A 16,925-nucleotide genomic window follows, 5' to 3' on the forward strand; every position below is an offset into this window, starting at 1 on the left:
GTTGTTGGTTGAATAGGAATGTGAATTGGATAACCGGGAAATGCTATAATTATTGGTTTGACTTACCATTGAAATCATTGAATGAGCTAACGCTGATTGAACTTTTGTCTTAGAATTTTGCCCGAATTCTCATGAACATAATATTTTTTCTTAAATAAAGAAAAAGAACTATTTTAAGTTTTATTCCACATATACAGACATGGAAACATACATGTGCTTGCAAGAAATTGATGCTGTCCAAGGTTGTCTATAGGACATGAACGAAATAGATAATGGTTAGCTGAAGATCTTTTGTGCTGGGGAAGTTCACAATCTCATATGATGAAAGTGCCAGGACCTTCTTTTAGATGAACACACCAGGGATTGATGTTAATTATATCAGAGATTGAGAAATCTTTCGGGCATAATTGTATAAGTTATATGTGGATTATCTTTGCTCACTTAACATGATTTAAAAATATTGCACTTTAACTCTTCATTAAAAAGAAATCTTTTTTGTACGTGTTGGTTAACAAATTCCTTTATCTAATATGCTGTGGCTTTGACTTTTTACTGAAATAAGCATTTTTTATGTTCTTAAACTTGTGCACGTTAGTTGTGAGCTTCGAGTATTCAGAGTCAAAATGGAAGTGTTGAAGATTTGACTTGCATTAAATGATTGGACGGGATATAATTCACTTTCAACACGAGCACCGTTTATGTTGTTAGTCTATGACCCGAAATAATTTTACCTCAGTTCAATCATGTTTGTCTCAAGAGAATCAGTTAAATGACTGACTATACCTGCGGGCGTCACCTCTACATTATGCTGCTGAAGCACAGATGAAATCTCCAATAGCTCAACAATTTCATAATGCATAAAATACCTAATAATAATATTCTTCACTTATAGAAATGGAAGGTTGCTTTGGTTCATGTATGAATTTCTTATTTTTATTATGAGTTCAGCATACATGACTTGAAAATTGGAAAACCGAACAATGAATACCTGAGCTAAACTAATCCAGAATATTTGGAACTCAATATAGGACTCTGATATACATCAATATCCTATCTTACGACTGTGAGACGATAATGTAGTCATACAGAAGAAAATCCGTCTCCTTCAAATTCCTTAGCATCAGAGCAATGGCAGTTGCCACAATTCTCCTTTATCACCCTTCATCATGCACAATCCTTCGTTTGAGTTCTTAAATGTATTTTATTTTATGATACTCTTGCCTGATTAGGCAGCCGCATGCTTGAAAGTTGAAATGAATAATAAATTACCTCTTCTACAGGTTAAAGAATTTGCTGCTCATTCCGCTGCCGTCAATGATATCTGCTTTGATGTAGAAGGTGAATACATTGGGAGCTGTTCTGATGATGGTTCTGTTGTAATAAATAGTCTTTTCACTGAGGAGAAAATGAAATTTGAGTATCACCGTCCTATGAAGGCCATTGCTTTAGACCCAGATTATGCAAGGAAATCATCCAGAAGATTTGTGACTGGAGGTCTAGCTGGCCATGTATATTTTAATTTCAAGAAGTGGATAGGCTATCGAGACCAGGTTTGTTTAGGTTCCCAAGCTATTCTACTTTTAACCTATGCTAATTCAAAGGACACAGAGCTTTCTGAAATCTTGATCTCAGTGAAATGATTATCTTTTTCACAGGTTCTGCACTCTGGTGAAGGGCCAATTCACGTAGTGAAGTGGAGAACTAGTCTCATTGCCTGGGCTAATGATGCAGGTGTTAAAGTTTATGATGCTGCTAATGATCAACGTATAACATTCATTGAAAGACCTCGAGGAAGCCCCCGTCCTGAGCTTCTGCTCCCTCACTTAGTTTGGCAGGTTAGTAGAAGATAAACAAGGTATGGAACATTGTGTGAAGTTATATGAAAAGTGGAATGGTCTGAAAGAGGGACATAATTATATTGTTCAATACTATGCCATTAGTAACTGAAAATATTATGCATGATATTACTTTTGATTTAGATAATACTGTTTTTCTCTTGACATATTCTACATCACATTCAGGATGATACTCTGTTGGTCATTGGGTGGGGAACATCTGTTAAAATTGCATCAATTAGAACCGATCAGAATACGGGCACCAATGGGACATATAAGCACATTCCAATGTCTAGCATGAACAAGGTGGATATTGTGGCATCTTTTCAAACCACCTATTTCATTTCCGGAATTGCTCCCTTTGGTGATTCTTTGGTTGTTCTAGCCTACATCCCTGGGGAAGAAGATGGAGAGGATTTCAGTAGCACCGTTCCATCTCGCCAGGTTTTTGCCTTGTTCTTCCCTCAGAGTGTTGGTGAATCATTTTGGATTGTCTATTTAGTTGTCTCTAATCTCTATTATTGATTCAATCACATTCTTATCGCATCTTTTAGTGCTATGTCCATGTTAGTGGAAATTATTGTGTGTTGTCAAACATTGGCTCCTTTTTGGGTAAATGTTGGTGTAAATTTGTAATACAAAAGTGTTCCATCTAATCATGCTTTATTCTTTTCCTATCAATGGTGACCACAAATTCTTTACATTTCATGCATATGAAACATGAATTGTTTTTTTCTCCTACTTTCTACCTATTTTTGGGATTTTTTTACATTTGTTTTGCATTTTTCCTGTATTTTATCGTTGTTTCCATTTTTTAGTTTTTCAAAGCTGGCATTTGTAGGCCCATTACATGTAACTTAACGATCTATTATGATCATCCAGAAGTTGTCTTAGACAAATGTTCTCTATCACATTATCTATATACCCACCCCTTTCTAATGCGTAATTCTTCTCGTGCTTAGTTTCCTTCCGTAAAAGAATACATTTCTTTGTCTTGGCTTTTGCATTTATATATTGAACTTGTTTAATCTTGAAATTAATTGCTAAAGATGTATAAATTTGTAATAGCAGGGGAATGCACAGAGACCAGAAGTGCGAGTCGTCACTTGGAATAACGACGAGCTTGCAACAGATGCACTGCCTGTACATGGCTTTGAGCATTACAAGGCTAAAGATTATTCACTTGCCCATGCTCCTTTCTCAGGTATCGTTTGGTTGTCTATGAAGTTTCGTCAATCATGGATGACTATCGTCCATTGCTCATTATTTTCTGGTTCTACTTGTAATGTTGTAAATAGAGTTGCTGCTAAAGAGATGATGTTTGTGCATTTGAATGTAGGTAGCAGCTATGCGGGAGGTCAGTGGGCTGCTGGTGACGAGCCATTGTACTATATTGTGTCGCCAAAGGATGTAGTTATTGCTAAACCTAGGTTGGTGACTCTTTTCCTTCACTTCCATTAAATATTACCTTCTATTTATGTGTCATTATATTCGTGGGGTGTTGATATATGAAAATTAATTCTTGTTTCATGTGGAATTCAATTAGTGTGACCTATACTGGTCCTTCCTAGTTATCTTTGTGTATATTCATCAGATGAGAGCTTTTGAGGATCGATTGATGTAGGCTTAAGCTTGCTGGTAATTTTACAGCATCAATAATTACCAGGCCCCTGTTTGACATCCATAAAATTAGTCTTTTTTTTTTTTTTGGAAGGAAAATGAGTTTTAGAATAGTGATTTTTTTGGAGAATGTGTGGTTAAAAAGTAGAAAATGTTGGGTTTATGTGCAAAATATTTCATTATGTAAATGAGTTTGAGAAAAAAAAAAAAAGAGTTTTGATGTAATGGATGTCAAACAGGGGCTAGATGTCAAATGTCTGTGGGATTTTCCTCATTCAAAGTACCATATTTGTGGTTATTCACTTCTAAAGGTATCTAAAAAAATTTAGACGCTGTAGCTTATATCCAATTAATGATTGTATGAAGTTTTTCACTGATCCACATCACTTCATTCTGTTGATATTTACTGTAAGATTCTTCATTTTGTAATTATTCTTTATGGCTTTGTCATTGTTCTAGATGTCTTGATTGTGATTTTAACTACAATGGAAGAATAAGTTTCTCCTTGTTCTATAAAAAACAGAAAAATAGATAAAAAAGAAAAAGAAGGTTAACTAGTCTGCAGTACTATGCTTGTACTTATCTATGATTCTATTCAAATAAAGGTTATAAAATATGTAAGTCGTAAACTTATTTAGTTACTTTGTTGTTAGGGATGCAGAAGATCATATATCTTGGCTCCTTCAACATGGGTGGCATGAGAAAGCCTTAGAAGCAGTTGAAGCTGGTCAGGGACGCAGTGAGCTTGTTGACGAGGTAATATGTTTGATTGCATCTTTGGTAATCATCGTTTGGCCAGTGATGCTACACTGTATTATCAGTTGTGTTGTCATTGTTCTCTGTCTTATTTTGTATTCATTCTCTATGCACTGTTTAGACGATAAATTGTTTGCTATGAAATTTCTTCAGAGTATGTCTAATACAATTATATGCTTATGTCTATACTGCTTCTTGGCGGACTCATTTTTGTTTCAATTGAACTCCCTGAGCAGTGTCATAAATTCAACCCTTAATTTTCTGGAGATGTAGTTGTAAAAATGTCTGACACTCATACATAAAAGGGTAAAAACACTTAAATGAATGGAATCCTTAATCAAGCGAGCAAGGTAATCTTTTAGGCTTACTTCATTGCATTTTTTCCATAAGGAGATGCCTTATGTTGGAGATTATTGATTTAGGAAGATGAATGAGAGGGTGGAAAATGAGTACATTTATTAGTTTCCGTTGGTGTCAAATGGCACCCACAAATATCCAAGATCATTTGTTTTCTGCTGATTTGATTGCAAATGCTAGTTTATGAAGAACAATTACTGTTCAACAAGCTAAGTTGTTCACAGTAAATTTGGCGTTTGCTTTCCTGTTTATGTTGAGCTTGAATTGCATGTTCTTTTGTCGTCAATGAATGAAGAAGCTGTCAATGAACAACGTATATTTTAAAAAGGAATTCCATATAAAATTGAAAAATTTTCAAGGAAAAATATGATTGTATCTTGTGCAACTACTGCTGCTTCCATGAAGCTTTAATGGACAAAACTAGAAGAGAATAATCCATAGAAGATCTTATATCTGATTCTTAGATTTTTGGTATTTAGTGATAGCTTTTTATGCCGATTAGAAAATCGTGTCCGCATTATAATCTTGATAGAAATACTGTTGTCTTGTAAAAAGTAGAACTTTTAGATTGGTTTTTGATATGACTTTTACATGTTTATTGTGGAAAAAAGATTGTGCAGAATCTTCATGTTCATTTTAAACTCACGAATTTTCCAAGTTGTTTATTGTCAAGTACACACGAGCAGCTTCTTTCTGACATATTCTTGAAAATAGACATTCTGAGATTGTTAACTCTGAATAGGTGGGATCGAGATATCTTGACCATCTAATTGTGGAACGGAAATATGCTGAAGCTGCCTCATTATGTCCCAAATTGTTGCGAGGATCAGCTTCTGCATGGGAAAGGTACTTGTGTGCACTTGCTTGCCTGTAATGTGTATATGTATATGACCTTTGTAGTTCCGTTTAGTAACTGAAGGATGGTTACTTTCAGGTGGGTTTTCCATTTTGCTCATCTTCGTCAACTTCCTGTATTAGTTCCATACATGCCAACAGAAAATCCAAAATTACGCGACACTGCTTATGAGGTCTGCAATGCTTACTATTGTCTGCTAACTCACCTGATGCATCTTTTTCTTTTGTTGATAAAGCCTGAATTGTTTATTAATCTAGGTTGCTCTTGTTGCTTTGGCTACAAACCCATCCTTCCATAAGGATCTTCTATCAACTGTTAAATCTTGGCCGCCTGTAATTTATTCTGTTTTGCCCGTTATCTCTGCGATAGAACCTCAGCTTAATACATCGTCTATGACAGATGCACTCAAAGAGGTTAGCCCTGAGAAATTTTATTTATCTCATGCATTCTTGCTATACATTTACAGTGTTACATTCATATCAGGCTCTGGCCGAGCTATATGTGATTGACGGACAATATGAGAAAGCTTTTGCCCTATATGCTGATGTAAGTCAGTTCATGACTTTTTTGATTACTATCACGCCTCACCAAATGCATCCTTAACGTGCCACCTGGAAGGATGCTTTGCCTATTTTATGGTTTTAAGAGGCTTGCTGCTTTCTCTGTTTCATATATTTCTGTGTGTTTCAGCTTATGAAGCCGGAAGTATTTGACTTCGTTGAAAAACACAATTTACATGATGCAATTTGTGAAAAGGTACTTTCTGAATTTCATTTGGTATTATCTTTTTCATATCTCAAGCATAAAGTCTTAATCTTTTGAATTTTCAAATTTGGGACCACTTATCCTCAATTTTTTTTTTATATTCTTTATCACATCAATAAAATCCCATATAAAAAAGAATCCATGTCTTCCTGTTAACTAAGTCATTATTTGCAGGAATTTTCATTTATTCACGTGTGTTTGCAGGTTGCCCAACTTATGAGGATAGACTGCAAACGTGCAATTCCACTGTTGATTCAGCATAGAGACCGAATCAGTCCACAGGATGTTGTGTCACAACTTATGGCTGCAAAGAATAAGTTTGACGTCCGATACTTTTTGCATCTATATCTGCATTCACTGTTTGAGTCAAATCCACATGCCGGAAAGGATTTTCATGACATGCAGGTTTGTAGTAATTGGATCACTTTTCTTTCAACTCTTTTAGAGTGGTAGCCATCTCAACTTGCTTTCGAATGGCTTATCATCAGTAACTCATGTGTTAATCTTTAAAGGCCAATTAGTTGACTGCGTTCATATGAAAATCATATGCATCCTTTTGCCTATAGGTTTTATTCAAAAATGGAAGGCAACAAATTACAATGACGTAGGAAACAAAAAAAATTTAAATAAAAAGCAAGTTCTGTCATGACTATATCTGCATTATTACATGTACTGCACATATTGACCTCTTATGCTACATGAAAATGCTTTAGAATTGGGTCGATTAAACCATGCTTTAGTTAAAGTTTCTGGTTGGGTTACCATAATGCTACTCAATAGGTTAAGGAACTTAGTTGCTTGTTTGTTGTTCGACTGCATCACAAGGAGTGAGAAAAATAAGTCACAACTAGACCAAACAATCTGACCTTGTTGCTGAGGCTGAATTGTTATTTGATGTTCTCCCATCCAGCCACCCCTGTATGGAGAAATTTTGAGATGTGTTACTGTCAGAATTCGTGGAAATGCCATGAGACTTGAGAAAAGTAAAGTTGATGATAATGAAATTGATGGGAAACGGAAAATTAAATGGGAAGGAAGACAATTGTTGGTTAGACAAAACAGAGTCAGTCCTCATAATATCCCTTTGTTTGAAGTGTATGCCTTCGTAGTTCATAATCTTGAACTTTCAGAAAGATGGGTCTTGAGGATGATTTATGTATATATTTGTGGATATAAGGATTTGGGGCGAAGTGTAACCTAAGGCTTCTAGGGATCAGGTTGAATGCCTGTGCAAGTTGTTGACTAAATTTATCTGATTAGTTGAAATTTTTGAATCATGATAAATACTGCAAGCAGTATTCAGTTGCAGAGTGAGTTTTCTTGCTTTCTAAGGCATTTAGGCTTTTAAATTGTTTAGAATCTTACAAGAGTATTTTTTTTTGTGTATACGGCTCCTCTCTAATGCCTATGCCCTCTAATTTTCTGATTTGTATATCATATAACATTAATTTGAGATAGCGTGCTTGTTAGTTTTATGCCAATCTACAGTAGCATATACAATTAAAAAGTTGATTGGAAATGTTATGGAGAGGAGATATTATTCTTGATATGATGTTGTCTTCGTTGTTGAGTATGCATTGCTAGTTCCTCTGGTCAGCTTCATTTGTTCTATTAGTTTAAGACATATAGCACACCAACTTCATCATAACAAGATAAAGAAAGCTTTCTATTATTTTGGCTCATGACAGCCATCTACATTTGTCTGGAACAAACTGGTATTACTGCAGTTTCAATAGCTTGTCTTGTATTTCACTATTTTGTGTTAAATTATTTTTTAACTGGATATGTTGTCTTAATATTTCTTTCTTTGATTTGGAATTCTTTCATCAGGTTGAGCTCTATGCTGATTACGATAAAAAAATGCTGCTTCCATTTCTTCGTAGTAGTCAGCATTATACACTGGAAAAGGTTTGTTCCTTGAGTGGGTTATTCTTCATAATCTTCCATCACCTGTCATAGCTAAAACTTCGTGAAATTATATCTTAGGCTTATGACATTTGTGTCAAAAGAGATTTATTGAGAGAGCAAGTCTTTATCCTTGGAAGGATGGGAAACTCAAAGCAAGCCCTAGCTGTAATTATTAATAAATTGGGGGATATTGAAGAGGTGCCTTTCTCTGTTCCCATAAATTAGTTCATTTTCTGCTTTTCAATTTTGAAAATGCTTAGTGACTAGACATTTCATTATTTTGTGCAGGCCATTGAATTTGTAAGTATGCAGCATGATGATGACCTTTGGGAAGAGTTAATCAAGCAATGCCTGAATAAACCTGAGATGGTAAGTTGTGGGTTCTTAATGCCAACCAAATGCTCATCGCAAAAGCATTACTGCTACATCTCGAATTTATTTTATTTTATTTTTTAATTTTATTCATTGGCAGGTTGGGGTACTGTTGGAGCATACTGTTGGCCATCTTGATCCCCTATATATTGTAAATATGGTGCCAAATGGCTTGGAGATTCCTCGGTAAGTATGTTTTCTACATTTTTTTTTTTTTTTGGGCTTCATTGAGGTTGTTGGTTTGCATGACTTCAATTACATGAACTGTTATCCATGTCAAATTTCGTATTGGATGAAAAGCATTTTGGTTTTTTGTCAATTGCCTATTCATTTAGTTGTTCAACTGGGTCATAAAGTCAAAGTTTCAACACGCCAAAATGTTGTCAAAATTTCGTTATCGGCTCGCAACATGACCCTACTTTGTGTAGTACTATGACGCTATTGTATTGTGCCTGCAAAGTCTGAATTAGCCTGGAAAGAATCCACTGTACTTAAATAATTGCTCTTGCATTTATCGACTCATCTGTGAATCCTGATCTAAGGTTTTTCTATGTCATATATGGCGGGAAAATCCATAAAGTGCTTTTATTAGCTATCACTGCTTGCTAGATATCTGAAAGTGTCCTATTTTTTGGTACTATTAAAACCGTTAGATGCCGTTTTGATTTGATCTATGGATGAGTATGCAAGGTGATGGATCTATTACTCTGTTATAATCCTTCCAAGTCAAATTTAGTAGTATTCTTCCTGACATTGTAGTCATGACTTTTAGATTATGAACTCCCTCCAAGATGGTGCAGTTTCATTTAATTTGCTCAATTGTAAACCCATTCTTTCTCAGATTGAGGGATCGTCTAGTCAAAATCATCACCGACTATAGGACAGAAACTTCTCTTAGACACGGGTGCAATGACATACTCAAGGTAATCTTCCCGCCCATAATTACTTCTGGTACAATTATAACCATAATTGCTTGATAGTTCATTTTTACTTGCAGGCTGATTGTGTTAATTTGCTAATCAAGTACTACAAAGAAGCAAGACGAGCTATTTACTTGAGCGATGAAGAAGATGGAGCACGCAGTAAGAGGGACAAAAATAGGTCTTCTCAGTTTGCAGAGAGATCTTTGAGTGTGAGGAGCATGGAGGTCAAGTCGAAAACACGTGGTGGCGCTAGATGCTGCGTGTGTTTCGATCCATTTTCAATACAAAACGTGTCAATTATTGCTTTCTTTTGCTGTCATGCCTATCACACAACATGTCTAATGGACTCCACCATTTCCATTAGTCAACAGCAAAAGAAGCCACCAACTCCAACCAAGCCCCTGGATGAATTATCATATTACGAATATGATAATGGCGGCGCTGAGGATGATGAGGAGGAGGATACTTCTTCGGGTTCTCCTCAAATGCGTTGTATCTTGTGTACTACCGCTGCAGGTTGAGCTTGTGTTTTGTGTTCATTTGTGTACGATAGTCTTCAGCGTGGCGTGTGCATATACGAGGCAGGCTTTGTAAGCTATTTCTTTGTTTGTTGCACTGTGTGGGCAAAAGGCCTTTGAATTTTTGTATAATTATTGCTAATGTGTTCGAGGGCTGCATATGACCTTTGAAGGTATAGGATTTCGTGGCCGTGGAGAATTTTTGAAACCCCCCCCCAAAAAAAAGGAAAAAAGAAAAGAGATTAAAACGTGATGTATTTTTTCATACTTTTTGCATTCAGTTCAAGCTTTTTTGGCACCTTGTGATAGACGTGAACAACAATATGTGGATCCTTCCACTTCTTTCTGCATGACTAATGGATTGTTTTATATATATATTTTTTTTCACTCATATTTTTGTATCAATGTCTGAACGTGCTAGGACATTAACTACGTCAACCATTAATACAGAATGGTGGAAATAAAACGTGCGTTACGTCAAAAAAGATGCTAAAATTGTATTTTTCATATCATTCATGCTTATTCATATTTAATATGATAATTTTTATGATGAATGGGGGATACAAAAATATGAATGAAAAAAATTCAACCTTATCAAGATGAGTAACTTAAATTTTTATAGGTTGTCAATTTATTTCATCTTTATTCGGCGTTGAATTTAAACTCAACATCATTGCATATAATTTTATTTCAAATATTTAGGAGTAATGCTATCTAGCAGGGGTGGAGCTAGGATTTTAGTTCAGTGTGGGCAAAATTTTTTCAACGTCGAAAATAAGCAACTCACAGATTAGGCAGTGGCAGTGTCGCTTCCAATGTTCGATCATTTGAAGAGCTGCTATTCCATATGTGTAAAAAATAAAAAAAATAAAATAAAATAAATCAGCGAATTAGGTCGGTGGAATTTGAAAATTGGGACTTCACCCAGAGAAGTGTTCCATCTAGATGGAAGTAGAAAAAAAAAATGCAACATGCATAAACACAGCAAAATTTAGTAAATAGAAAAAATTATGAGACGTGAATTTAATTGAATCTACAAAAACTACCATCAGAAATCACATAGCAGCATCTAAAAGACATAATTAACTAAATCAAATTATATTCAAATGAGAATGATTGATTCAGATTATTAGTAACACAGTTAATTACTTTAAAAATTACTACAGACCAACAATTTCAACTACATTACACCGTCCAAAAATCAAATCTCTGAAAACACAAAACCCTTGAATCCAATTGTCAATTAATTCAATAAATTCGCTCAAAAAATTCGCAACTTTTAATAATTTCGTGTACACTTACATAATTCATAAAATAAACCAAATCTTTGCAAACATAAAATAAATTTTGATTATTAAGAATAAAAGACGAATCATTTTGGAGGTAGCCCGTACTCGGTGGCGGATAGGCGCACCTCGATATCTTCAAGCGTTTTGCACTGTCAGAAATTATTATAATCAGTGGCAGTTGGAAGCCCGGATCGGTGGCCTCGAACGGTAGGCGGAGTCACGATTCACAGAGGCTAGAGAGCGGGCGGTTGAAAAATGAAAATGGAATTGGAAATTTTGAATTGATTCAATAATCTCAATTGAATGGGAATGAGTTTTCTTTTGTATTTGTAAATGGATCATGGGTATTGGGAGATGATGTTGGGCTAATGGGATGATGGGTTAGTTGACTTTGCTGGGCAGCTAGCTGGAGCTGGAGGGAATTAACTCTAAAAAAAAAAAAAAAAAGGTCGAGCCCAAAAGTTCAGTGCGGGCATATGCCCGCACTGGACTCTATTGGGCTCCGCCCTTGCTATCTAGCATCAATATAATGTGTAATATTAATCTTGAAATATATATATGTTAAGTGCTGCATATCAAAATTTAATAACTCAAGACAATATTAAAAATCAAAATTTTAATTTTAATTTTTATATTGTGTAACGATATTTTCTGTCATACAATCTGGATAGAGAGAATGAAAGAGTGGATATAGTTTGTTAATTTGAAACTTTAATGAGTAAACTGATTCTTTCTAACATATGAAAGTAGGTGATTTTCTTATTTAAGATATAATTTTGTGATATTGCACAATATAAAATATATAAAGGATCAATATAGCAGCACAAAAAACTATTTCATCAAAATCTTTTAGGCTGTTATTTCAATTTTGCCCTCTTCTAATCCTTCCATTAATCTTATTGAATTCAGTTTCAGCATTTCCTCATAAAATTCTAAGGCTAACTCCACATAATGAGATATTAATTCGGAAAGATCCTAATTAAAATTTATCTACATCTACTATTTTAGGGAACTTCAAAAGACCATTAGACGAAAAAGTGAAATCTATTTTTCTCACTTGAATCTCTATATTTCGATGACTGCAAATGAGACCCTCGTCCTTATATTGATCCATTTCCTTTGAATGGACGTTGAAGATTAATTTTCTTCAATGGTTGGGATTGATCCTCTAGAGGTCTCTATAACATGGAAATCCAAAAGCTTCCATACACTTCCCACTTTGGAACAATGTAGACAATAAACAAAATGTTCTTTCAGTGGCCTTCCATGCAACCCTTCAGACTTAGCATTTTGTACAAGGCTCCATAAAATTCTAGAGAATTTTATAAACCTCTTTGAAAATCCTCCAAACGTGTAGGCTGCTGGCCACACTATAGGCCAAATGTTGTGTTTGGTCGCGTCCACCATCCTAAAATATTTCAAGATTTTAATAATTCTCATATTACATTAGACATATTTTCAATTTTAGTACTAAAATCTCATATGAATTAACGCATTGAAAATTATTTCTTTCCCTGAGTTTCATAGGGTGCTAAAGGACCTATTAATCTAGTTTTTACTAGAAAATTGGCTTTACTTGAAAAATATTTTAAACAATTTATAACCTCCGTTACAATGATTTCATATGTATAATTAGTTTAACTGATTATTTACCATAGATCAAAGTGATCCGGGATGATTGATTATGCAAAGGAAAATAGAGATTGAATTTGTTGAAGAATGGATCATAAAGTACTGTTTTGATGTGTTGGCCTTGGAAATGAAAACAAAATAAATATAGCAATTATGTATCATGCTTCTATTTCAGAATGAACGTTGAAAAATTTTGATAACAAAATTTGAAAACGTTAATCTTTCATTAATGTAGTGTGTTCAATTGATCCAAAGAATTTAGAATTTAGTGCTTATATTATTAGATACTTAAAATATAAAAAAGATGGTGCAAATTATCGCAATCTTGACTAGAAGGTTCTTTTTTACATGGAAACTATAATGTCCTAACGATGATAGCTAGTTTACATAATAATCTGAATAACAAAAATATGTAGAGTTTTTTTTTTTTTCTTCGTGGAAATTTGGAATTATTAAATAAAAAAACTATAATCTTGTTTATTATCTTCTCCGATCATAAGTAGAAACTATAAAACAAGATTCGTTGCTATGTACCTAAATTGGATAACTTTGAAAGAAAACAAACGAAATAAGACATTATTCATTTTATATCCATGTCCTGTACATCAAATATGTACTTGTAGTCAAAAGAAAAATCACAATTCGATCTAAAATTCTCTAGTCTGGTATAGCTTCTACCTTATTTTGTTGACATTTCTTTTCCACTAACAGGCCTTACATTTCCATCCCAATTCTACTGATAAATTACGTTTTTTCCATAACCTGGTAACTGAAAAAAATGTTTTCACGCCTAAAAATTAAATATTAAGTCAACAAATAGTTTGAAATAAATTGCATCGTCTAATTCTCTGTACATTGCATTTTATAACATTTCCTTTGACCTAAACAAGGTCATATTTCGATTACACAACAAATTGAGAAAAGAGAGGAAAAAATCTTGAGAGAAAATAGCTAGGAAGGTGTATATTGTTTATAGAGGTGTTCAAGGAGTGGATATAGTTTGTTAGTTTGAAATATTGTTTTCGATAGAGAGAGTTTAAAGGAGTTGATATTGTTTATTAATTTGAAATATCGTTTTGGATAGGGAGAGTTTAAAAAAAATGGTTATAATTTATTAATTTGAAATAATATTTTGGATGGACAGATTCAAAATGTGAATATAGTTTTGTCAATTTTAAACTTTAATAACTAACCAATTCTTTCTAATCCATGTAACTAGATAATTTTGATAAATAAGATTTAAAAAAAAATAAAAATTCTATATTTACTTTTTTTTTTCCCTATATATTTTCTGTTTCCTATTCTCCATACATAGTGCACAATACAACATACATAAAATATCAATTCTCAATATGGCAGCTGAAAAAACTACTACATTAAAATCTTTTAGTCTTTTATTTCAATTGTACCCTATACTCCTACCCTTAATATTCTTGAATTATGTTTCAGCATTTCCACATCAAATTCCAAGACTAACTCCACATAAAGAAACGTTTAATCGAAGAAATTCTAATAAAAATTTATCTGCATTTGCCCTTTCGGAGAATTTCATGACATATTATTACACTCAAACTCTTGATCACTTCAACTATTTACCCCAAAGTTATGCCACCTTTCCACAAAGATATTCGATCGATTTCAGTTACTGGGGTGGTGCAAGATCAAACTCACCAATCTTTGTATGTCTTGGTGCAGAAGAAGCATTAGAGTATGATCTGCAAATTGGTTTTCTTAGAGCTACAGCGTCTCATTTCAAGGCTCTTCTAGTATACATTGAGGTAATTATACAACTCGGGCATGTTCCACACATACAGCGAAAATTATTTTAACTTCGTTCTCAACACAATTGTCGAGTCTTGTAATTTTTTATATTATGCTGTTATCCAGTCGAGTACTGCTTGTGTATTTTGTAACCTTAAAACTGTCGTTAGGAATCTCACTATTCCAATTTCTTGTTTTTCTTTAGCATCGGTTCTATGGAAAATCGGTCCCATTTGGAACAATGGAAGAAGCCATGAATGATGAGAATGCTCGTGGATATTTCAACTCAGCACAAGCTTTAGCAGATTATGCAGAGTTGTTAATACACATAAAAGAAAAGTTTTCAGCTCAGAATTCTCCCATTATTGTGATTGGAGGATCATATGGAGGAAGTCAGCAAATCAATTGAATTATACAAAATTATCACTTATTTTTAATTAATTATACCTTAATTTGGCTTGTTTCTGTTATGAATTAAATTATAATCCAGATTTTAATTATGATCACTTTCAGTGCTAGCTTCATGGTTTAGGCTCAAGTATCCACACATTGCTATCGGTGCTTTAGCCTCATCAGCACCTATTCTCTATTTTGATAATATAACCCCAGAAAATAGATATTACTCAATCGTATCTAAGGATTTCAAGGTATTAATAAATTATAAAAATCACATTTTTAGTACTATTTTCAAAATTAAGAGAATTAATAAAGGGTTCATTCTTATTTTTACTTATTTGCAGGAAGCCAGTGAGAGTTGTTACGAAACTATTCGAAAATCATGGTCTGAAATAGACGAAGTCGCTTCCTTACCATATGGCCTCGCCTTTCTCAGTAAAAAATTCAGCAGTTGCAGGTAATCCTTTTAATTTCATTATTTCTGTTTATTCTTTCTAGTTTCGAAGCAAAACTCATTGAAAACCCTTTTAATTTCTATGGAAAGTGATCAAATCGTCCAAAGTTCACACTATTTCAGAGGACGAATTTATTTATTATGTTTTAACAATTGCTATCACACATTCAATATAGTAAATTAAAGTCTCGGAAGTACAGAATTTTCATAAAATATATAGTACCATATTGTTAAGAATAATGATATTCAACTCACCGGTGTTTAGTATCAATCTATGTGGCAACATCGTCACTGCTCATTATCTGATAATGTTATAATGTATTTGTCAATAGAGTCGTGCTGCACTTACGGAAAGGAAAGTCATAGAATTTTTTCAAACAACTCACAGTGGGCGTGGGTGGGTAATATTTTTTGACATTTTTTTTATCATACATGGGGCCATACATATCTGTTCTAGCAAAATTCTATGAACTAGAATTCTGTACAAATGGAAATTTCCTTGACAATATGACAACGACTCTAATAGAGCTTAATATCATTACTTGATTGTTAAATAATTACTTTATTTAAAAATTTAAATTCTTAGAAAAAATGAAACAAACTTATTATATATTATAATATTCTTTCTCAGGCCATTCAACACTCCTCATCAGCTGAAACATTATTTGGAATTAATCTACGTAGAGGCTGCTCAGTATAATGCTCCACCAGCGTATCCAGTCTCGGCGATTTGTAGGGGAATTGATGGAGCACCTGCCGGAACTGATATTCTTAGCCGGATTGTCGCCGGCGTCAAATCTTATATTAATAGTCCATGCTATAATATAAACGACTATGACTATGAAAGTGAGCCAATAATTGGGTGGGCATGGCAAGTAAGTTAAATCTCACACAATGTCATTATTAAACTTTTTTCATCTCGACATATATTTTAGTCTCAAATGATAGATTAACAAATTATTGTTAATAACTAAATTGGTCACCGAACTTTGTAAAAAGTTTTCATGGGGTCACTGAATTTTAAAAATCATCCTAGTCATCATTAAACTTTGTAAAAGGTTTTCACGAGGTTACTAAACTTTGCAAAAGATTTCCATAGAATCGCTGAACTTTTAAAATTATATTATTTCTCATTGAATTTTGCAAAAAGATTCTCAGAGGTCACTGAACCCCGTGGAATTTTTTTGCAAAGATCAGTAATGAATGAAGTGATTTTTAAAATTCAGTGATCCCGTGTAAACCTTTTGTAAAATTCAATAATGACTTGAGTGATCTTTAAAGTTTAGTTATCCGATGAAAACTTTTTACAAAGTTCAGTGACCATTTGGATTATTAACCCCATTATTGAATATGACTATCTATATGATAAGTTGAACATAACATATTGGACTTAACGTAAATAAATCCGAGCTAAAGAATGTGCCGAATTATACTTTATTTGAAAATTTGGCCATTTTTCTTAGACTTGTAGCGAAATGGTGAT

At 33.7% G+C, this 16,925-nt stretch overlaps 2 protein-coding genes across 2 annotated transcripts in view; both read left to right on the forward strand.

Annotated features, from left to right (window-relative positions):
• The window catches only part of LOC111404491 (vacuolar protein sorting-associated protein 41 homolog), a gene marked incomplete at its 5' end in the record, with an annotated part of 10,597 nt that extends 473 nt beyond the window's left edge, over window positions 1–10,124 (forward strand). Inside the window, 18 exons of the mRNA XM_023033288.1 lie at window positions 1,281–1,550; window positions 1,656–1,835; window positions 2,022–2,279; window positions 2,907–3,039; window positions 3,175–3,265; window positions 4,109–4,211; window positions 5,311–5,414; window positions 5,503–5,596; window positions 5,682–5,837; window positions 5,908–5,970; window positions 6,115–6,180; window positions 6,394–6,594; window positions 8,020–8,097; window positions 8,176–8,295; window positions 8,386–8,466; window positions 8,570–8,655; window positions 9,311–9,392; window positions 9,467–10,124. Coding sequence (XP_022889056.1) covers window positions 1,281–1,550; window positions 1,656–1,835; window positions 2,022–2,279; window positions 2,907–3,039; window positions 3,175–3,265; window positions 4,109–4,211; window positions 5,311–5,414; window positions 5,503–5,596; window positions 5,682–5,837; window positions 5,908–5,970; window positions 6,115–6,180; window positions 6,394–6,594; window positions 8,020–8,097; window positions 8,176–8,295; window positions 8,386–8,466; window positions 8,570–8,655; window positions 9,311–9,392; window positions 9,467–9,913 — 2,613 coding nt within the window. The remainder of the gene's footprint in view (window positions 1–1,280; window positions 1,551–1,655; window positions 1,836–2,021; window positions 2,280–2,906; window positions 3,040–3,174; window positions 3,266–4,108; window positions 4,212–5,310; window positions 5,415–5,502; window positions 5,597–5,681; window positions 5,838–5,907; window positions 5,971–6,114; window positions 6,181–6,393; window positions 6,595–8,019; window positions 8,098–8,175; window positions 8,296–8,385; window positions 8,467–8,569; window positions 8,656–9,310; window positions 9,393–9,466) is intronic.
• A 4,055-nt stretch (window positions 10,125–14,179) lies between these two features.
• The window catches only part of LOC111404492 (lysosomal Pro-X carboxypeptidase-like), a 5,088-nt gene continuing 2,342 nt past the window's right edge, over window positions 14,180–16,925 (forward strand). The window contains exons 1-6 of the mRNA XM_023033289.1: window positions 14,180–14,609; window positions 14,798–14,984; window positions 15,106–15,239; window positions 15,333–15,445; window positions 16,074–16,317; window positions 16,906–16,920. Of these exons, the coding sequence (XP_022889057.1) occupies window positions 14,184–14,609; window positions 14,798–14,984; window positions 15,106–15,239; window positions 15,333–15,445; window positions 16,074–16,317; window positions 16,906–16,920 (1,119 nt within the window). The 5' untranslated portion in view covers window positions 14,180–14,183. The remainder of the gene's footprint in view (window positions 14,610–14,797; window positions 14,985–15,105; window positions 15,240–15,332; window positions 15,446–16,073; window positions 16,318–16,905; window positions 16,921–16,925) is intronic.

Source organism: Olea europaea, chromosome 11 (genome assembly GCF_002742605.1).
Source record: "Olea europaea var. sylvestris chromosome 11, O_europaea_v1, whole genome shotgun sequence".
In the NCBI taxonomy this organism is placed as follows: Eukaryota; Viridiplantae; Streptophyta; class Magnoliopsida; order Lamiales; family Oleaceae; genus Olea; species Olea europaea.